Raw genomic sequence first — 21,755 nt, 5'->3', positions numbered from 1 at the left:
TTGGGCTTTTTTTTTCTTAATTTCTGAGCAGAAATGCCACACTTGGCATGGAGCCCTCTGCAATTTCTTTTTTTTCGTTTGGTTCGTTTCCACCTGCTCACACAACCACCGGCGGGGGCAGTGACCACCTACCCCAATTATTTGTAGGTGCCGCCCCGCTGCACGCAGTCCCTTCCAAATACTCACGCCCGGCGGCTTGCGCAAGCGGGAAACGACGTGCGCAGAAGTCTCCGTGACGCCTTTGCCGAGGGGACCCATTTGTGTCGCGTTTTAAGGGCAACCCGCTTCTTAAAGGCACTGGGAGCAGACGGCGCGGAGGGGGACCGAGGCGCACCGCTCACTGCCCCGCTGCCGCGGGAGGGCGGGGGCGGGGCCGGGGCCGGGCCGGGGGCGGGGCCGCCCGGCGGAGCTGTTCAGGGCGGCGGGTGCTGAGCGCCGCCGCGCCGCCTCGTGCAGCCGGGCGGGGCCGGCGCCTCCCCGCGCCGCGCTCGCGGGTGCCGGCGGGGGGAGCCGGTCCCGCCGCTCCCGCCGCCGCCGCCGCTCCCGCCCCCGCCTGCGCGCCGCCGCCGCCGCCTGGGGCCATGGCGGCGCTGGTGCTGGTGCTGCTGGCGGCGCTGGGCGGGCGGGCCGTGCTGCCGGGCGGGCGGTGCGCGGCGCCGCTGTCCGACCTGCGCTCGCAGATCTCGGGCGTGGAGTCGCTGCTGGAGGAGTTTCGCCGGCAGCTGCAGCAGGAGGAGCCTGGACCGCCAGCGGCGGCGGCGACGGACGGCGGCGGGGAGCGGTGCGGCGGCAGCGGCAGCTTCTCCGCCAGGCCCGACTCCATCATCCGCACCAAGGACTCCATCGCGGCCGGCGCCACCTTCCTGCGAGCCCCCGCCGCCGTGGCGGGCTGGCGGCAGTGCCTGGACGCCTGCTGCGCCGAGCCGCGCTGCACGCTGGCCGTGGTGCAGGGGCCCGGCCGGCCGCGGGGGGCGGCGGCGGCGGCGGAGCTGGGCTGCTACCTCTTCAACTGCACGCACCGCGGCCGCCCCGTCTGCCGCTTCGCCCCGCACCGCGGCTACAGCACCTACAGCCGCCGGCCCGCCGGCCTCGCCCCGCCGCCGCCCGCCGCGCCGCCGGGTAAGGGCCGCCTCGGGCGGTGGGGTGCGGGGCCCGGCCCAAGATGGCTTCGCGCGGGGAGGGCCCGGGGAGCGGCGGCCCCACGGCGCGAGAGAAATGGCGGCAGCCGGCCCTCGGCGCAGCGACGGGCAGGGCCGGCGGCCGGGCCCGCTCGCCGCGGCGGCGCCGCCATTTGCAGCCCCGCGCCGTGGGGCCGCTGGCGAGGCGGGGCGGGGGCCAGCCGTCTGTGCGGCTTCCCCGGCGCCGGGAGCCGGCGCCCGGGTCGTGAGGCATCGCCCGCGGAGGAGGAGGACGAGGGGCGGCGGGCAGCGCCGTGCCTGGCGGCGGGCCCCCCTGAGCCGGGGGAGGCGGCCCGGCCACGGCCGAGGGTGCGACGGCTTTGCGGGGTGAGCGAGTTGGGAAAAATCCGGCCCTCCCACCTCTGCCTGTGCAGAACCCTTGGAGTGACCGTGCCAGGCGGCCGGTAGCTGGGAGACGGCCCGTGGGGTGAGCATGTTCACGGGCCTCGCAGTCCCGGCAGGACCAGGCGGGTCCCGGCTGCCACGGATCGGGTTCCGCAGGGGAACTGCGGGGTGCCGGGCACCCTGGAAAGCGTGAACCGCTAGTGCCACCTATACCAGAACCTGGTGCAGTAGCTTGAGAGCAAGCAGATACGCTTCTTCTTGGGGATGCTGTCCAAATGTTATCACCTAAGCGGGTTTCTTACCCACTTAACTGAGATTTTTTCTTGCTTAAGAACTTCAGAGGTAGACTGAAGAAGAAAAGGATATCTCACCGGTAGTCCAGAGGCAGCATGGAGACTCCATGTAACCACCTCTGGAGTCTGGGCCACATCAAAAGCAGCCATTTGTTCAACCCTGAAGCATATTTAGGAACAACATAATCCAGAGCAAGCAGCTGCAGATGGAAACAAATCTGGATTTCTAAATTTAGAGTCTGTTGTCCAGCATCTGATCCAAAGAACTTTCTTGCGCTCCCCCCGCCTCCTGTTGTTAAACAGTTGCATCTTAATTCATTTTGTCCTAATTTCATTACCTTCTGTTGACGATACTTTCCTAAATGTCCTCCTCTTCATCTTCTTCAGCAATATCTGTCAACTGAAGTAAATTAGTCATGGCATGCAACATGAAAAAAACCTAGTGGTGGTGTGAATGAAAACTGTGTCCAGATGGCACCTGCTATTACTGCTCCCTTGGCAGGGGAGACCTTGGGCTTGAGGTCCGTCCAGTCCTGCTGTTTTATGAGAATGCCAGTGGGAATCCCCTGGAAATAAGAAAGAGCAGGGGCTCAATTTTTAGAGGGGCTACAATGCCTAAATGTTTTTTACAAAGTTCATGGGTGGGTAAATAGCTTATAGGGAAGAACTTAACAGCAGTAAAGATGAGGCAAGCTTAAGGTATCAGAAAAACGCAAGGTATGATTTCTATGTTTCCAACAGGGAAAGTATTAGTTCCACAGTATGATTTATGTAGCAACTTTTGGGTAATGGTGTTTTATAACCCTGTATGCACTTGCAAGATAGAAGGCTTAAGACTGGATTTTACGTCAAAGTCACAGATAATTAGACTGCTTTGAAAAGCTTTGAAAGTATCTTCAAATGTCCTTCGTCATTTTGAACTGCCTGAATTCCATTAAAACCTGGCCCTAATGTGGAGTGCAGTTATGGCATGATATAAATAATACTGTTGTTCAAATGATACTCTACTTACTAGAAATCTTGATTTTCTTGAATTCCTTGAGTTCTTGAATTCTGGAATTCTTGAATGCCTTGGCTTTTTGGCACCTTTTGTGACTATCCGCATTGGGCTTGCAAGGCAATTTTGATTCCTAATCTGCAAATTGCTCTGTGTCCTGTTGGGTTTATTTAAAAGTCTGACTTGTGAGCGATGGTGGTATCAGAAACAAGGGATTATGACTTAATGCAATTACACTGGAGCTGAAGCAGAGCCACAAAGGAGAACGAACTTTTATTCAAACATCTGTCAGCTGTGACATAGACCAGGAGAGAGAAAATTATGATTGAATTATTTTGCTGTCTGATGTTATGTTACTGCTGCATTCTTGAACTACATTGAAAAATTAATCTAGACAACAGTGTATTGTCACAGGACAACGAAGGCACATCTCTCTTCCCTTATGTCACTTCATGAATGAATTTAGGAAATTTGGGAAAGAGCTTTTCATTTCAAGATTTTCTTTGATGAGGGGATCATGTTTTACCTGTTCTTTTTTTTTTTTTTTTCAGAGTACTGTGGTGTTGAGCCTTCTGCTGTTTTCTTTTTGATAATCACAAACAAACATTTGTCCATAAAAATGTTGTCCTCATAATTCTAAAATATTTCTGATCATTAGTATACAGTGACCTCTAGGGTGATGTGGTTTCATTTATGTTAAGGATCTTCAGTAAACCAAAACTAATTGCTTGTTTAATTCTCGGAGCAATTAATGACAGATACGTATTTCTGAGATTAAGTGTATCTCTGTGTACTTCCAGAACAGTCAGCAGTGGGATGAATTTTTGAGAGGCTGTGTAAATCCAAGTCCTCCACTTTACACCCAGTTTGAGCTGGTTTGGCTATGGATTTACTTTACACTTCTGGGCAGATTATGCTGTGTTAGCAATGACACCCCACATGCCTGTTATACTGAAAGAAGAGGTAATTCATTTTGCCTTTGTTAGGACAATTTTTAAATTTTTGACTTAAAAAGAAAGAGGACTTGAGTGCCTCACCAGAAATGTCTGACTTTCCTTCTGCGTTACTCACTAGTGGTGAGCAATGGGAGGATTCAACATTAAGGTAAACCAATATCAAAGACGTTCAGGAATCAGCAGTGAAATAGCTTTTTACAACAAAGCCTTCATTCAGACAACTAGCTGGCAGCTTTGTTATTGGCAAGCCAAGCCTGTATAAAGGATGGAGGAAGCAGAATAAATTAAGCCTGTCATGTGCCCCCCCCCCAAAGAAAAAAAGTGTTGCTCATAAAGTTGCAGCCTCTTTTCTAGAAAGCAGCCAGCTCCAGCATCTCAGAGTGTTGATCTGGTATATCAGTTTCATATTGCTTATTTATGTTCAACCTAAATAAAATTCAGAAGTTAAAAGATGCTTTCTGAGCTTGATTTTTCTGCTAACCTGTGGCTGATAGTCCTTTACTCCTGTGAGTGGTGGTTGTAAGTGGCTTCTGAGTATGCTTCCTTGCTTTTTTTTATGCTGACTTCTTAGAAGCACGTATTCGCCAGATTTGGAGGTGTTTCACTCACTAAGGATAATGTATTCCATTGCTTAAAACTTTGCTGTGGAAAAATAGACTCTCTCCTCCCATGCCAGATGTCTCTCTCAGGCCAATAGAGCAAAAGATGAGCTGATTTGCCATGGATTTAGGTTTCTGAAGATGTTCTGGTGGCTTACAAGCAACAGCATGTTTAGGAACCTGAGTGTGGTTCCTCACTCATCTTCAGCATAGAGCTGGCATCAATTTCTGTGACCTGCCTCTAGGTGAAGTGGTCCTGCCATTGCAACTCAGGCTGCTGGAGTATAAAGTTAGTTCAGGAAGAGAATATCCTTCTTGCTTAGGGCCCAGTGGAAGTGAGGCTCATCTCAGCCCCTGCAAGGCGTCGATTGTGTCATCTAAACCAGGCAGGTGACATGAAACCACTTTCCAAGGTAGAAGTAGAAGAATGGGCTGTGCTGTTTCAGACCCAGGTTGGTTTCCTTTTGACAGTGATCAGTAAAGTAAATAACTGTGTGTAGACTGTACATGACTCATATATACCAAATAAAAGTTGCCCTGGCACCCTAATGATGGTGTTTATTAACCATCATTTGGGGTTTAGTGGGGGTTTTTTTGCAGCTACATGTTGTTTCTAAACAAAGTTGGTGTAGAGAACTGAGTGTATACAAATTAGGCAAAGCTTCTGTGCTAGCTGGGTGAGCAAGAACTGTTTCATACTTTCTATTGTTAGACCCTGTTTTCAGTTGTTTGTACGTTTTCCTAACTTAAGGCATTTGCCTTGAAATTTTCAGTGCCTTACCTACTACTCAGAAAAACATGAAATAAAAACTTTGTTATTCAGTCAGTGATAAAAAATTGTCCCACTGCTCCAATGAGCTCCATGCCTTCAAGCAAGTTCTTGAAATTAGAGAGGAGCACGTGCAAGGGAGAAACCCTACACTGGTGGTGAAGCGCCTTTTCTTTCCTTGTCCAGCTCTGCCCCTGCCAAGTAAAGTTACAGCCTTGTGTTCAGTAGATGCTTTTCTTTGCTCAGTATCCTTTACAGGATGTCCTTTGCAGAGGTTGAAGAGCAGAAAGCACCCTGGCACTTCAGGGTGCTAGGAACATCCCATGCCCAGAGAAGGAATGAAAATTAGGCAGGGAACTGCAGAAAGATACAGTCTTGTGGCTAAAGTTGTCAAATGCTGACTTGTAGAACTAGGTTTTATCCCTCTCTCTTCCCTGCACTGCCTGAAGGTTGCAGAGCAAATGACTTAAACCACTTCTCACAGGCCATGTCACTTAACATATCATGGGTTTGGTTAGTTTAACCTGAAAAACTTGTGGTCTGATTGGCAAAAGTACTTGGTACTTGCAATTTTAATCAATAAGAACTGTACTTTGAATATAGCAAAATACTACAAATCCTGAATAGTCTGAGAATCAAGCTCTGAATGTCTTAAATTAGGCACTTAAAATCAGTAGTCATTTCTGATGACTTTTAGTCATTATGTGCACTGCTTCACCAGTAAGCCAGCTTATGTTAAGTCTTTCACTCCTGTAATGATGTATTATAAAAAGAAACTAAAAGCCTATTAAGTTATGCAGAGTGCTATAAAAGGTGTGCAGTAACTGCCATCTGAATATGTATGTAAGTCACATTTAAATCCCTTTTCCTTAGTTCAGATTGAAAAACTACACTGAGGCTAGCAATCCTGTTTGTTGTATTAGTGAAACATCCATGTACATAGAGAGGTTTTCTATGCCCATGGGCTTCTAACATAGCAGGTATTTCCTGAAGACATCATTGAATAAGGAACAGTTAGCTAAAATTTAAGTAGATGCTGCTTCGCTTAACAAAATGTGTACTAATGAACATGTCCTATCTTTCAGAAAGTGCACAGTGGTGAATCAGTACCTTCACCGAGAAAATGTTTTATATAAATAGTCACTCATCTTCCCCTGATGAATAACTGAGCTTCTCTTTTTTTATTGAAGAAGAGTATGACGAGCCTCCACGGTGCAAGGCAGGACAGGATATTGTGCTGCAGTCACCTGTCGACTGGGTGCTTTTGGATGGCCGAGAAAGTTCAGATGACCGTGGAATTGTGCAGTACGAGTGGGCGCTGCTGCAAGGTGACTCATCGGTTGAAATGAAGGTACACGTGCATCTTGCACATGGCCAGTTGCTTGCAGATAGTTGTGTTCACACGGTTTTAAATATCGAGCTAAAAATGTTAAATTTATTCAAATGGATATAGCTACCAGGTACCAAAATTAGGATGACTGTTATTTCACGGAAATACAGAGCAGCCCAGGTTGGAAAGGACCTCAAAAGATCATCTAGTCCAACCTTTCATGGGACAGGGAGCCCAGATGAGATTCTCTTATCTGTCCAGTCACATCTTGAAAAGCTCCAGTGATGGGAACTATACTGTGTCGCTGGGGAGTTTGTTCCAGTGCTTATTTCTAGCGGTTTATGCAGTTCATCTTTATCCAGGGTGTCATGAGACAGCCAGCAGCAAACAAGCAGATGCTGATACTCTACCGCATTTCAGCTCTGCTCTCTTTTGCCATTGTCTCTGCTCACTGCACTTGGTTTTCAGCTTCCATGATCCAGGTTAGAGACATCTCAGTAATTCAGTTACTAAAAATAATAAGGTATTTTCATCAAAGGTCTTCTGTCAATGCTTATAGAGAAACTGCAAAGAAATGTAAGACGTAGACCTTATTGAGATATCTTGGGATACTACTTTATTACATCCATACGATTTCTGTGGCAATTTGATTTCAACTTAAGATGAACCATCAAGAGAGGGATTCTCCATCTTTGTGATGGAGATTCACCCTTCTTTGGGAATGCCCTAGGAGCAGCAGAAAAGGAAATGAAAAAGGTCTTAAACCCATAGTGTCTGCTCCCAGTCTGTTCACAGCCCACAGTATTCAGGGCACACTGGGAACTCCACCTAGAGCAGGAGGGACATGTAAAAGGGAGAGAGCATGGAGCATAGACCTTACTGTTGCTGAGATGCTGCCAATGGATAGAAAGAGTTTAGACAGGACAGGATCAGCAACAGGAACAGCCCAAAACCCAAGAGGCCATGTGCCGCCAGTACCTGACAGCTCCTGCGTACATCTGTTTGGCTCAGTAATATCAAAGATAAGATACCAATATCAGCAAAGTTACTCAAGATGTGTAATGATGGAACAAACCAGAGTTTCGCCTAACACGAAGAGCAAATTGCAACCTAAAATTGTCATCCATGGAAAAACCCAACAGAGCAATTGGTTGTTCCTTAGTCTCCTGGAGGGCAGTGTAGGTAATGTCGAGGTGATTGAAGATCACCACGTCACAGGTAGGAAACATGCTGCTGGATGAACCCAAAGAAGACAACCAGGTTTCTCTGGTGAATAGGTACCGAAATTTATGCACAAGTAACTTTTTATCAACACACTCCTCACAGAAAACACAGCAGGGCTATTCAAAAATATTGGCTAAGCCAGTGCTGCGTGCTTTTGAAAGTTCTGTCTTCTACTGCAAGATCCGCATCTCTGGAAGGGTGACTACAGTCAGCCAGTTCTGAATGACTTGAGGCTGTATTGCAATTTGAAACTGTCACGTCAAAGACCACTGTGAGTTTATTTATCTTCATTTATTATTTTATTGGCTTGAAAATTAAAAGGTCAGAAGGCTTTGATAAGGGGTGTTAACAGCATAGTACATAGAAAAGAACGAAGCTTTAAAAATAGTTGTAGGTATCATCTGGATAAAATGAACATTTTATTGTGAAGAGTTGTTAATATGACCCTTTGGCGCATTATTTTCTTTAAATAATAATTAAATACTGTTTAAATTAATCTGTGACATAGTAATATATCTAGAGTGAAACAAAAAGTAGAAGTTAATTGAAAGTTAAAGTTCATGTTTTCACTTTTACTCAAAGTCACTCCATAAAATAGAGGCAAGTCTTAAATCCATTTAAACTTGCAAAATTCACATTAATCTTGGTGATTTCTTTCTATTTGATAATGGAAAACAAATTTGACACACATTCATGCTTAAATAAATACTTCTCCATTGAGTTCAAATGAGAAGGGATTTCTCCTGCAGATATGTACCCTGATGATTATCCATGATAATTTAATTTTTAGAAATTGTGATTTTTTTCATACAATCTTCAGTTGCTGTCTTTAGTGCTCTAGTTGCTGTCCTGAAATTAACGGATTTCATGTCATTTGTTCTTAAAAAACAATATATGAATCCATAGCTACAAGGGAGAATGGGACTGTGTTTAAATAAGATAAAGGGCAGCTGTTGCACTGCACTTATGTACCAAAGAATAAATAGAAGGCAGAGGAGGGGGAAGGACTGCTATGAAGAAATCTTATCATATTGTAGCAGGAAGCCAGTAGAAATTTTTTTTTCTATTGTGACTGATTATTGCTTCTTAGGTAATTTTCTTCTTAGATTGTATCCACATGCTGTAGCTGCGCAGCTCCATGACACTTACAGGCAATTATGGGCTGTTTTTTTTTAAATGCTGATTATCTGCAAATTTACTGTCTAGTTTGAGCCAAAATTCCTAAGAAAGCAGTTACATTTGGGCATTCTTCAAGGCAGGATGGAGATAAAAAGGAAGGCACAGAGGTCGCCAGGAGGAGAGGCGGCATATTCGGAGGTCAGTGGCATTTCTCTAGCTCAGCACTGAGAAGACAGCTGGACTCCCCAGTTCAGGAGTTTTAAATACTGTATTTTCTCTCACAGCAGTCATGGTGAACAGCAGCAGGTGTTTTTTAGAGCATATTTATTTCTGTAATACACTAAAGAATGAAATTCTAAGGGATCATATACTCCATTAGGAGGTAATCAATAGCATGATCGGATAACTGAGTGCGTTCATGTATATAGAAAAGGAAAGAAATTTCAGTTAGGAAATTCACTTATGACAAGAGAAAAATGCGTTTATCAATACACCCTGCTGTAAAGCTAGGTCTAGGACTCTGTTATCATATTTATTGAAAACTCCTGTTCTCTTTTAGGCATGAAAAGCAACTTTAAATAAGCAAACTGAAGATCTTTATTGAATTTTGGGTTTAATATTAAAGATAATCACAGAGGATTTTAATGTTTCAATTACTTATAAAAATAGCCCTGTGTGCTTCATTTGTAAAAATGCACTACATGTCCAATAAACCTGCAGCACTTTTTTGTAGTTACTGAAGTATGTATTACTGCATCCTCAGGCAGCTGGAGTTATTTGTGACTGGTCATCCTCACAAGGTTAAGAAAAATTTCAGTATTTACAAATATCACGCTCTTTTATACAAACTTACTTCTAAATTACTATTGTACTATGGTACTTGTTTTAAATTCTCATAAAATAAGTTATTTTATTAATTTCTTAATGATCTAATCCAATTTAAGTTGTTTCTGTGTTTGTATTGCATGACTTTCTGAAACCTAATGTTTAGGTCACTCATTATAGATGAACTTATTTCTGGTTCAGAGCAAGACATAGAAATTCAGCATGGGGCATGGAAAAATTCAGTCCAGCAATCTGTAAAATTGTCATACTCGACAGAGGTGGGCAGTTGTATTAATAAAGCGATGCTATCAGTCACCTTATCATAGATTAATGTATCGCAAAAGTAACTTCTGTGGATGCATGTATATTGCCTACAGACTAACTCAATAGAGAGCAAAATACTCTTAATAATTTACTGCCTACCCTTCTAAAATTACATTTCTAATTACTGAAAAATTAAGTTAAATGTATGTTTCTATTTATTCTCCAGAGCTAAGATCCACAGCTCCAGATAACTGAGTGTACCATGAAAAACAGGACATAAATGTTAAGTGTGTTTGTTTTTACACACGGATGCAAAAAAAAGATCAAAACATTACATGTTGATACACATGCTTGATTGGGCTGGCTAGACTTAAGTGTTTAATCTGCATGAAAAGCTTTGTACAGAAATGAGCTCCCTATTCCTAGAAGTTTATGGGCGGATCCTGTATACCAATGGGGTTTTTCCGCTGTGTTTCTTTAATCAGGTACCACAGCCAGGAACACTGAAATTGTCTCACGTTCAGGAAGGCGGGTATATTTTCCAGCTGACAGTGACAGACACTGCAGGTCAGCAGAGCTCTGACAACATCTCTGTGACCGTTCTGCCCATGGTTCATTCTGCAGCAGGTGAGAACATGACTCGAGCCATTGCCTGTGTGACACCCAGGGGGTGATATTCAGAGCAAGGGTCTTGATGGAGGCAGAAATCTTATTCTCCATTTCCAGTGTTTTATTTTGCCCTTATTCATTACATAATGACACGTCTTTCAGCTTTGAATTGCTGCTTCAAAGTGAGGAGGCAAGCGAGCATCACTTGTTTGTTAGAGCAGTAATACTTTCAGGCATTTAAATGTTCATCCTGTATTGCTAATAAGCACGCAGGGTTGGAAAAAATTAAATACTGCCGTATGTATCAGGCACATCATAATCGTTCGCTGTGTGGTCAGATGGTGCATGCAACATGACAAGGCTTGTGTTATACAGAAGACCCAGTTAAAATCAATTAGTAGTATGTGTGAAGCAGAGACTAATAATAATATTGACCTGCATCTGTGGTCTAAAAGATGGGATGATTTCTTGTTTTCATGCATTTAAGCTTTCCTGTGTAATGGTTGTTACCGAAGCCTTATGTTACTGGGGAAACTGAAACTGGAATTGACTCATCATTTTTAAACTCTGAGCTGAAGAAACATATAAGAAGCGTAAAAGGTAGAAAGTAAGTTAGATTTCAGTGGCTGTCAGTTCTGCACTCTTTAATGTAATGACTTCTAATGTGCTGCTCTGGCACAAAGTAAAAGTTAAGTAGCATTGTCGGTCCGTTCAGCTGAACCAGTGAAAACTTTGCTTTACACCAGTACAATATCTCTACGTGAGAGGGTAGTCCCTGCGGCAATAAATTGGTGTTACAAAAAAACAGTTATGAGTCTGCTTAATAATGCCTGTATTCCAGTAATGGATGATAGAGTTGTATCCATTAATGTTTAATTCAGCTAAAGCAGCCAGAGACGTTTGCTGGTTTATTTATTTGCTGCTGTGGGTATCTGTGGTATCTTTTGGATGGAGCACATAGAGGATTCGCTGTCTTTTTTCTTTTTCTAATTCCCCAAGTACACTTGCCATTCAGGTGCTACTGCTATAGTTAAACCGATGCCAGTGCCTTAAGGCATGCAAGACCTGTGCTATTGTTAGTGCTGAAGTTTAGGAGATGCATTTTCTGAGCATGATTTTAGGGGTTTTGTAGAGGCACCTGTGTTCCTGTCGTACTTTCCTTAGCATTGCGCAGCTTTTTGGTACACAGCAGGATAACAACCAAAGGCTGTGACTTCCTTATACGAATCGATTTGCTGTTACAACATTAACCAAACCCTGACTTCAATACTGCTTTAGAAAGCAATGAACTACACCACTATTGGAAAGACAAAAGCACGGATATAAACACCTGATAATTACAAAGTCAGAAAGGGTTTCAGGAGAGTTTTGAGTATGCAGAATGAAATGTCCAGGGGTGCTGTCCAGGGGAATCTCAATATTAAAGCAGGCAGCAATCACTTTTTTTCAGGTGAAGGTCACTTGTGAGACCGCCTGCTTAGTCCTGTTCTGGCATGTGCTGTACTGGGGTCAGTGGATTGCTGATGTGAATAAGTAACAAGCATTCTTTCAATATTTTAAGTAGGTTGCAGAAAACATGCCATAAAAGGCCCCACGTAGTCCATATGTGTTTATGTAAAATAACATACTGTCAGAAATACAGAATGGGCAAGTAGTAGGAATTATGTGTTGGAGAGACGCAGTTACAGCCATAGAGATTTCATTTATTTATTTTCAGGACTGCCCTTGGTCTTTTAAGCCTGGGAGGATCTCAGCTTAGGCCAGCAGAGTTTAAAGTGCTGGAGGCACGCTGCACAAGGTATAAGGTGTAACAGCCTCCAGGTTGAGTATTCCTGTAGTAAAGAGGTTGCCAGATTAGTGATGAGGGTGCCAGGAACAGCTATTACCTATCTTAGCTTCTGTGTCAATATAGCATCATATAGCTGAACCTGGCCTTTCTTCAACTTGCTGCCTTGTTTGTGGTCCTTCTTGACGTAGCGTGGTTTTGCTTTTTCCTTGGTGCTGCAGATTTTAGTCGTTGACTCAGTATTTACTGATGCTTGGATTTCTCTTTTGGTAATTTTGGAATTGCTTCTCAACAGCCTGTGTCGGGGTTTGCTCGCGCTACCAGTTTATCTGTGATGATGGCTGCTGCATTGACATCACGTTCGCTTGTGATGGTGTGAGACAGTGCCCTGATGGATCGGATGAAACTTTCTGCCAGAACTGTAAGTGCGCTGAGCCACAGTGTAGATTGTGAAAGTAACTGCAGCCTGAATGACCAAAGGGGAATGATGCCCCTTCTGTGGCCTCTCTCCCAGTGAGCAAGCAGCTTGCTCCCACCGTAGAGCCTTTCACTGGAAATAGGACATGGGAAGGTTTAATGTGCATATAACAGCTCAGAAATTAACTCCTGTTTCTTCAAAGCATATCAAAACTGTCAAATGTCCCCAAACAACAGATTTTGTGTTAAGAGTTCTCAACATTTAAAAGATCTGTTCTATACTTGCATGATGATTCTGGAAACAAGGGCCCTGGTCTTGATCTGAAAGGTTGTGTCAGAGGTACGCTTCAAAGTGCAGTTACACACCTTGCAAGAATCTGAAACGCTGGAAATGTGAGCACATAGGGGAGCCAGTTGATTCACCATCGCTCTGTTTGCTTTCATTTGTCATCCTCAATATGTGCCCACGCTCAGCTAAGTGAACACAAGTCATCAGAGGGTGAATTGGCACGATGGCTAACCACTTTCACTGATATTTCAGTTGCTGGATTTTGCTGTAGAGTTCATGAGTAGATTCTTGCTTAACAGCTGACAGCAGGCAATTGGTAACTTGCTGCATATCTGGAGCTCGCATTTCATCATATGTCTGAACATGAGGAAGTAGTTAACCTGCCTCGAGGCCCATATCAGAGCATCTTCCATCAGAACACTCCCATTCCCTTCAGTTCTGTACAAAAATTATGATTTTTGTTTCTGTTAACACAGTCAGCCCAGGTCGGAAGACGGTGACACATGCAGCTCTTGGCACTACCCAGCAAAGGACTGTAGGACTGACTGAAAACACAGAGGAGAACTTCTCTGCAGAAAACACCCTGAAAGCCACTGCCAGAAGTCAACCGCTTCTCTCAGTGGATGCAGACATGTCTAACCAATCGCTTTCTCAGGGACCAAAGAAACAAATCAGCGGATTTGTGCCAGGTAAGAATTGAAATGAATTGGTTTCAATAAATCATTCTCTTCAAAGAAAGAAAATGTCTTGGACCTTAAATTTATTTAAATTGTCTTTTGGTGCCTGGCTAAGAGTACAAATTTGCAAATGCAGAGAATACAAAAGAAGTTGTAATAATTAAGTTACAAGTAGCTGTTGCTTTATAATTGTCAAGTCTGATTCTTACCAGGTGTAGAAATAAAGTTAAAATGTAAGAAAGCTAGGAAAAGAGTACAGTCTAAGGAACAAAATGTGCAGTGAACTAAATACAAATTCTGCCACAGGTTCAGCTGTGTAAGCTTTAAATCTGTAGGGGAGTACCTTCAGGAGAACATAACAAAGTACTGTTCAACTTGGGTGAGAGTAATTGCTTTTCTCCTGGTACTAACTGGTGACTTCTTTTTTTTTTTTTTCCCGAAGTAATATCTTGATTATTATGGGCACTTTTTTCTGAAGTGTGTCTCCAGGTTCAGTCTTTGGTAACAAGCAGTCCCAGGTTCCCAGTAGTATTCTCTGTAGTGGCTGCAAGCCTGTGGTGAGTCAGTGCGTAGCGTTGTTACAGGCAGAGTTACCAACCCTTGCCTCGGTAAAGCTCCAAAAGCTGCAGTGAAATTGGTGTTTTAAGGTTCCTGCTGGTGAATTAAAATGACCTGAAATGGCAGCTGAATGAAAGCAAAACTGTGTGCACAGAGCCCAGGGTGAGTATTGAGTTGCTTTTATTTGTTCATGGTTTAGCCTGATTCTTGCTCCCCAAGATGCAGTTATTTATAAACAGCTTTATTTTCTTGTTACAACAGAGCAGTGCTCGGTACCCTCTGCTGCTGTCTCTTGTGAAGGGCACTTCCCTGCTTGGCACTTGGGTATTTCTTGAGATGCTTGTACTTTGTTTGTGGAGAACGCAAAGGGAGTGAAAACAATGTCCTTGAAGAATTTGACTGCCTCAGTGAATGTGTAGGAACTGATAGTAAAATCCTCTCTCAAATGTTTCCCCCTTTTCTGGCAGCGTAGATGACCTCGATGTTCCTTATAGGAATGACTTAAAATTCTGAAGTCTGCCCCAAACCCTTCTCGCTTGCATAGTCCTGAGTGACACCTGATACGGGGCCACCCAGACTAACCATCGAATTGCCAAAGGACATTGCAAACTCCAAGGGAGGTCTTGAAAACCATTTGGCTTGTGAATCCAGAAGTAAAACCAGAATTGAAGTCACCAACTTTGGCAACCTATAATCAGAGGTTATAATTGGAAGTGCATGTAAAAGCCTGGCACTTTTCCGTAGTCATTTTCCACAGTGACTTACTTGCACCAGTTTTGCTCTCAAGGTAGCCTTTTGCACAGCCCTAGACAATAAAAGAAAAAAATTATTACAAAACTTTAAAAATGTGATGGGGCTTCAGTGATGAGAGTACTACCAGAAGGTGTTGTAATCTTTTTTATTTTAAACAGGCAAGATTTCCAGCTGACCATGTTTGGTTTTAATTCTTGTGGTTTTAATATTGCTCTTTTGACAAGGCTCAGTCAGAATTTAATTTCAGTTCAATGGTACTTAAGGATTTCCTTGTAGAATAGAAGGGCCCTGGCCTTACTGACCCAGGAGCCCAATACTTTTAACCAAAAAAGCAGCAAACAGCTCAGCGAGTTTCTAAATCACCTACAGATCAGTTCCAAAGAGGGTGAATGTGGTGGGACACGAAGAGGCGCTAGGTTCCTGGCTCCAAAGGGCAACTGCCAAAATCGGCTCTGAGTTGCTGTCTTCTCATGCAGATGCTTAAACCCCATAGGAGTCACATGCTGTACGTTAATTATTACCAGAGGTCCGGAGAGGTTCAGGTCCTGCCCCGCTGGCAAGCACCACGGTCTTTATGGAGTTGGGGAGGCAGGCATCTAACCTATTCCTAACAATCCACCCAGATCCATTAATTAGATTTCTCTCCGTCACTGCCATCTCGAGGAGGTTACAGACCAAATCCAATAATGAGGTGCTACAAAAATGAGAGACACAGAAACACTGGAGCAGCTCCGTGAAGCCCATCTGGAAAAACGTTCAGGAGGGCAATAATTGCTAGATGCATTTTTGAGGAGAGGCAAGCAGCACTGAACAGAAATCGTAGCAGCAGCCTCAAAAGTTTAGCAATTCCACTGGCAGAAATGGTGTTTTGGGATAGACTGTCTCCTGAGACAGTGCCCGGCTCGCTGCTGGTGCCAAGGCAGAACCTGTGCCTCCGAGTCACACTGTAAAGGTCTTTGTTGGACCAAGACAACAATGTTGCTTGTTGGCCTAGAGTTGACTTGCAAGCATCCAGGCTCCCGATACACTGTTATAAATAAATTTCAAAAATAAGCTTTAGTGATTTTAATGTCAGCATGGTGAAAAGCTGTCCACTTAAGATACATATTAAGGAATACGGCTTTACCGCAGCAGCACAGGTTCGAGCTTTTCACTTGAGAGCGCTCCATTCAGGGCTACATTTGTCTTATTTCTTAGTTGACGTTTGCTGATTGTCATAGAAATACACACCAGGGAGGAAAACGTGGTGCTCTTAGATCCAGTGACTGCAAGGCAGAGCAAGAGAAGGCGTTAATTAAGGGTCATTTACCTACCAGAGACAGCATGTGGCACATTCTAGGTGGCTGCTAGACGTGTTGCTTGATACAGGAGCTTCCAGCTGACTTTTAAAGAACCGAAGTTTTTCCAAAGAAGTTGCAGGACTGAGGAGTCACTTTGTTTTCTTTTTCACATTTGTTTTTATTACAGTGGTGGTTGCAGTACCGATAAGGACAGGTCCCTTCTGCTGCTCACCTCCTCATAAGCAGCTTTCATGTCTGAGAATCCAATAAAGATGTCCAATAAAGGGACCTTCTTGTCAAGGACCACCATATTTATCTTTTCTCCATATTAAAAGGAGCTGGGCAAAGCTGTAATGTTTTGGGCCGTGGGATAGTTCCTCACAGCAGGAAGATGAGCTTTCTGCCTATAACTAATTACTAAGGGTAATTAGTCCCAGAATCCATTTTCTTCTGATAGTTTCTCTGTTCCAAATTTCCCTTAACCTGCTTGCTTTACTCCAGTAACCTCTCATGTTTGGCACTGACTTGATAAAAGGTTTTGAAGGCTTTATGCTTAAAGTATGAAAATGTGAAAATATGCAAGTCCAAGGTAAGGACTGTTTAAAACTCTGCCTGACCTAGCAGGGGATCTGGTCACAGTAAAGAGGGGAAAAAAATGGAGAAAAAAAAGTCCCAAAAGTCATTCATTGTTGACAGGTGAATCTTGTTCTGCACTCCCGCCTTTCTGGTGGGATTCCTCAACAGCAGGGTGACAACAGGAGAACACCAAGGCCAACTTAGAGATAACCTCCTCAGGCACTCAAGGCATGGAGCCTTCTGCAATAGACTCAGGGTTTACTTTTGCCCAGGCTGGACAGCCAAACATTTTCTTCTGTAGTTGGGACTGGTTGCAGGAAGAGGCATTTCATAGAATCATTTTGATTGGAAAAGACCTTTAAGATCATCAGGTGCACCCATTATCCTAACACTTACCAAGCCCACCACTAAACCGTGTCCCTAAGCACCACATCTATACGTCTTTCGAACACCTCCAGGGATGGTGAGTCCACCACCTCCCTGGGCAGCCTGTTCCAATGTCTAACCACTCCTTCAGTAAAGAAATTTTTCCTAACATCCAATCTAAATGTCAATAAAGGAGTCCTTTCCCTTTGCAGATGTATCTCCATAGCGAAGTAACCCAGATGGCATCTCCTCCAGCGGCCAGTGCGGCATTTCTGCATGGCTGCCCCTGAAGTGCTCTGGTGTCCTTTTCCAGGGACGCTTTCAAGCCCAGCTGCATATTCTGGCACTGCTGCACTTGTAAATGAATAAAGCAAAAATACAGTTGCAGGAAAGGACGCTGGAGCAAGCAACAGGCTGGTTTCTAAGCAGCAAGAGCCAGTCTAGCAAACATGGTCATGCAGACAGGTTGAATTCACAAGCAGCCTGAAGATTTGCGCTCCCCAGCGTAGCCAACTCGAGCGTATAAATCACCGTAACAGCTTTGCGTTCCCCTGGCACAGGGTCTCTGCCTCTCCCCAGGCTGCCCGCGCCAGCTGCTGCGCAGTACTGTCAGGGCTGGGATTACAACGTTTGACTGAGTGCCCAAGCCTTAGTCATGTTTTTTGCTGCGGAGGGATCGACAGCAGTAGCCATAACCTAAATCTCTAATTTCAGTAGCTGGAAAGGGCTATAAATTGCCATTTCCTAGGCATAGACTAGAAAACAAGGAGAAAGTGAAAACAAAATGAAACCCACATAACGTGCTTTATGTCAGGCTCCTAAACCTGTTTGGGGAAATCTCTCTCTGATTTCTATTTGATAAGAGATAAGATGTTGAGCAGTATTGACTCCGATAGCCCCTCCACTCCTGTAAGAACAGCCACAAGTCTTAACAAAACCCTGCAAGCTTTATTGGAAGGATTCTGTTACTCTTCTACCCTTCCAAAATTCTCCTGCTAAACTTCTCTCCATATTCAGATATATTTGCCAAATGTCTTTACAAGCAGTTGACTTAAAGACTCCTTTTACTCAAATGGCAGGAAAACAAATTTATAAAGCAGACATTCAGATCTAGCCTTGTCGTACAGGCTGGAGCAGCTCTAAGAAGAGCCAATGTCTTTTGGATATTTCCAAAATAAAGACAAATAGGCATTTAATTTAATTTAGGGAAGACAGAAGCCGAAAACAGCTGCCGGTTTTGCTCTCAGTTACATTCAGGTTATTTTGCACAGCTCTGATGCCGTACAGGTACCTCAAAGCCATTACAGTTTGCACTTAGGATTTCCCTGAGTCCCCTTTACAGGCCAGAACAACTTAAAGAGCCCGAATGAGGAGGGCGGCTGCGGCTTGTTTCTAAGGCATTTCCTAGCAGTCAAAGTCAGTGTTTGCGCCCCCCCCCAGCCATAATGGCAGGGCAATAAAGCCAGAGCCTGGGAGGCTGTGTCGTGCCTTCGAGTGGGGACATCAGCACTAACCTCATGCCAGTATCTACACAATTTTATGCCTTCATTAATGGTTGCCTGTATTTGCTGCTGCCACTGACAGGGACGTGTTCTGCAGCACGTCGGAGCTGTTGGGGGTGGGTGGGAGTTACACATGGTGCATGTTCCAAGCTAATTGACTTAAACACTTCCTTAACGCCCACCACTGTATGTAATTACAATTACAACATTTCACATTCCTGTTTTACAGATCGTGTAGCGTAGTACGTTTCCACTGGCGTTGTCACCGTTCCGGGGCTGCCGGCAAATACATCCCTGCACAAAGTGCCCTTCAATATTTATCAGTAAAAAACAAATATAGTCATTACATTTAAAAACACAGGCATATTTCTGATCTTTGCGAGAGCGCGTTTGGTGGATTAAGCTGTCGCTCATGAACAGAGTATCCCCGTAGCTATTGGTGTAGGACCTCAGTGGGAGGGCAGAAGGCAGGATGGAGTCCCCCGCTGAGTTACCCTTTGCTGTTGTGAAGCAGAACTGCAGCCGCCTGCACACCCCAGATGAACGCTTCTCGGCAGCAAACCACGCGTTGTCTCTTCTGGTGTAGTTACAATGCTCTGCTGTATCTTACGAACTACACAAAGCTGAAGTGACTCCGAGTCATCCTCTTTGAAATGTTTTCCCTACGTATTTTTATGTCTTCCGAGTACCTAAGTTCTGCATCTGTGTGTGTCAGGTAACAGGCAAAATTAAGGTAATTTGCACAGCCAACCTGTGCGTTTCCCACTTTAGAAGTTCCAAGGGTGGAGATCAACATGACTTGAAATGGTCTCATTTTCACCTATATATAACTGCTTTAGTAACATTTTAGCTCAGATTGGTCTATACATACCCCATTATGGAAGTTTGTACAAGAGAATTTATATTTGTCTTTTTTTTTCAGTGCAAAATGACCCACTTGGGTTTGGCTGAGGTGCGCTGTGGTTTGTGACACAGAATTGAACTTACATTTTAGCTTTAGTTTCACATAATTTCAAAAATTCAAGTTATACAACAGGAGTCACAAGTCTTAAACTGTTACGTTTTCTTCTAAATTTAAGCGCTTTCACAGTATTTAATTCTAGTGTCCTGTGGATAAGCCTTCCTAAGTCACTGAACTGCAATATTCATTTACCTTGCTTGGCTTTGTGCAGACAACAGTTCCTCAGGGAAAAGAACTGGTGATAAAAATGAGAACGGCATAATTGTGCCAAAGAGAGATCAGCTTGGAGGTGGTCGCCCAGTCCCAGAAACAGGTAAGACCAACCATGTGAATTCATTCTGAATTATGTTGGGTTTTCAGCCAGGTTAGATACTATACTAACTAGAGAGAGATACATAGATCCAGGTAGTATAGTCAAGAATGAAAAAATGTACTTCCATATTCTGAACGGTTCCTAGCCTGTATGACGATACAATTTAGTTTCTCAGTATGAGTTGCTCCAAATATCCTAAGCAACAGACTAGCTGTATTTTCAAAGAAAAACTTCAGGTTTTCTCTAGCAATTTCTCACTGTATTAAATAAAGTGTAATTTCTCATAACCTCGTTGCAGGTGCTGTGCTACCCTTAGCCTTAGGCTTGGCTATCACTGCTTTACTGCTGCTTATGGTTGCTTGCAGACTGCGTTTAGTGAGACAGAAGCTTAAAAAAGCTCGACCCATTACATCTGAAGAGTCCGATTACCTCATCAATGGGATGTACCTCTAAACATTGAATTTAGGTCAGTTGTTTTCTCCCCTTTCTCCTGTGTCCATGAACCTCCGCCTCTATAAAAGGACCAAAACCTTTACTAAAGTTTCAAGTGTAGAAGAAGCCTACAAGATGAGGAACATGTTCTTCCCCTTCACTGATGAAATAAAAAAGTGGGTAGATGCCCGTGCTCAGAAAATAATCATTCAGGCTCCACGAAGTAGCTCCAGTTTGCTCTCGTGCAGAAGACACTGCAAGGTGGAGACCCCCCCAAACTGGATGCAGGGTGCCCTTGCCCTCCCTGCAGCAGTTGGGGTGCCAGCCGTGGCAGAGCATGCTCCGGTGCCCTGGGCCAGCAGCCCCGGCCACGCTGGCTGGGGCGTGGAGGGGAGTCTGTGCCGCCCTGTTCTGCTCAGCGCTGCCACCGCTGCGCTCCGCTCTGGGGACCAGGATGCTCCGGACCAGCGTGTTACTTCATTGTCCAGCAGAGACTGATTTGTGTACTTTCCACCTGATGCACTGGGAGTATTTTCATTAAAGAGTTTGTCTTGCTTTGTTAATTAAAAGCAATTGCTATCTAAGCACCAGCTTTTGTAACGAAATTTGAGATTTAAGGAACGAAGCCTCTTTTCTTCATTTGTAGTTTAAAACCTCTGTGCAGCTAACAGAGAGTCATGCTTACTAAATGCTAAAATGAAAAAAAAATAAAAGTCCTCAGCAGATCAGTTTGGACGTAGCAGTGCTCAACAGCAGCCGTGTGCCATCCCAGAGCTACGTCTCTCCCCAGAGGTCAGGGCTTGTTCAGCCTTTTCCACCCCTAGCTCAACACCCTCCACGGCATGAGAGCAGCACGCAGCGGCTTTCACCAGAGACGCCAGAGTGTGGGATTCCTGCTGGTTATCCCATAGCTCCCTCCAAAGCTTGAAAGTTTCGATGACCTGCCCTCATCCCAGCAAAATTCTCATAGAATTAGAGAAAGTAATTGCTATGTGTGAGTGAACTTCAGATGTGTTAACGGTAAAATGTGTACAGTACCTGTTATATATACATATATATATATACACACACCCCCCCACTGTGCTGTCTATCATGTTTGACTGTCCAAGGATGTCTCCTTCATCATGGGTCCCAATAAAAACAGAGACAAATGAGGCATGCATCATTTTGTATGTCTTCTTTTGTACTTCAGTAACTTCAAGTCAGCAAGAATATTGCCATGGTATACAAATAGTTCTTCACGTTGCTCAGTCTTGAAAACTTTATGTAAAATAGTTCTAATAAACCTATTTTATTCTTACATTTCTTGCATTGCCTTTGTTTTCAGCTACCACCTA

At 44.3% G+C, this 21,755-nt stretch overlaps 1 protein-coding gene across 2 annotated transcripts; it reads left to right on the top strand.

The window, feature by feature from the left end:
• Positions 1-581: 581 nt before the first annotated feature.
• LRP11 (LDL receptor related protein 11) lies at positions 582-20,439 on the top strand. Of its 2 annotated transcripts, none has more exons than XM_086461094.1 (7): positions 582-1,102; positions 6,308-6,488; positions 10,385-10,526; positions 12,590-12,715; positions 13,477-13,689; positions 19,885-19,986; positions 20,285-20,439. In XM_086461094.1, exons 1-7 carry the CDS (start codon positions 582-584, stop codon positions 20,437-20,439), a joined length of 1,440 nt encoding a protein of 479 aa, XP_086317220.1. The 2 variants fall into 2 exon arrangements, with proteins under 2 accessions (XP_086317220.1, XP_086317221.1); XM_086461095.1 differs by having other exon boundaries at positions 582-1,119; positions 6,328-6,488.
• The last annotated feature ends 1,316 nt before the right edge of the window (positions 20,440-21,755 follow it).

Source organism: Leptosomus discolor, chromosome 2 (assembly GCF_034619465.1).
Source record: "Leptosomus discolor isolate bLepDis1 chromosome 2, bLepDis1.hap2, whole genome shotgun sequence".
Taxonomy (NCBI): Eukaryota; Metazoa; Chordata; class Aves; order Leptosomiformes; family Leptosomidae; genus Leptosomus; species Leptosomus discolor.
This window is presented reverse-complemented; position numbering and strand designations above follow the sequence as displayed.

What these genes read in the sequence shown, in the direction of transcription:
- LRP11 (XM_086461094.1), top strand. Translation starts at nt 582, where the DNA reads ATGGCGGCGCTGGTGCTGGTGCTGCTGGCGGCGCTGGGCGGGCGGGCC. An exon ending in TGAAACTTTCTGCCAGAACT is followed by an intron (nt 12,716 to 13,476) that starts GTAAGTGCGCTG and finishes CTGTTAACACAG; the next exon opens with TCAGCCCAGGTCGGAAGACG. An exon ending in TCGCCCAGTCCCAGAAACAG is followed by an intron (nt 19,987 to 20,284) that starts GTAAGACCAACC and finishes ACCTCGTTGCAG; the next exon opens with GTGCTGTGCTACCCTTAGCC.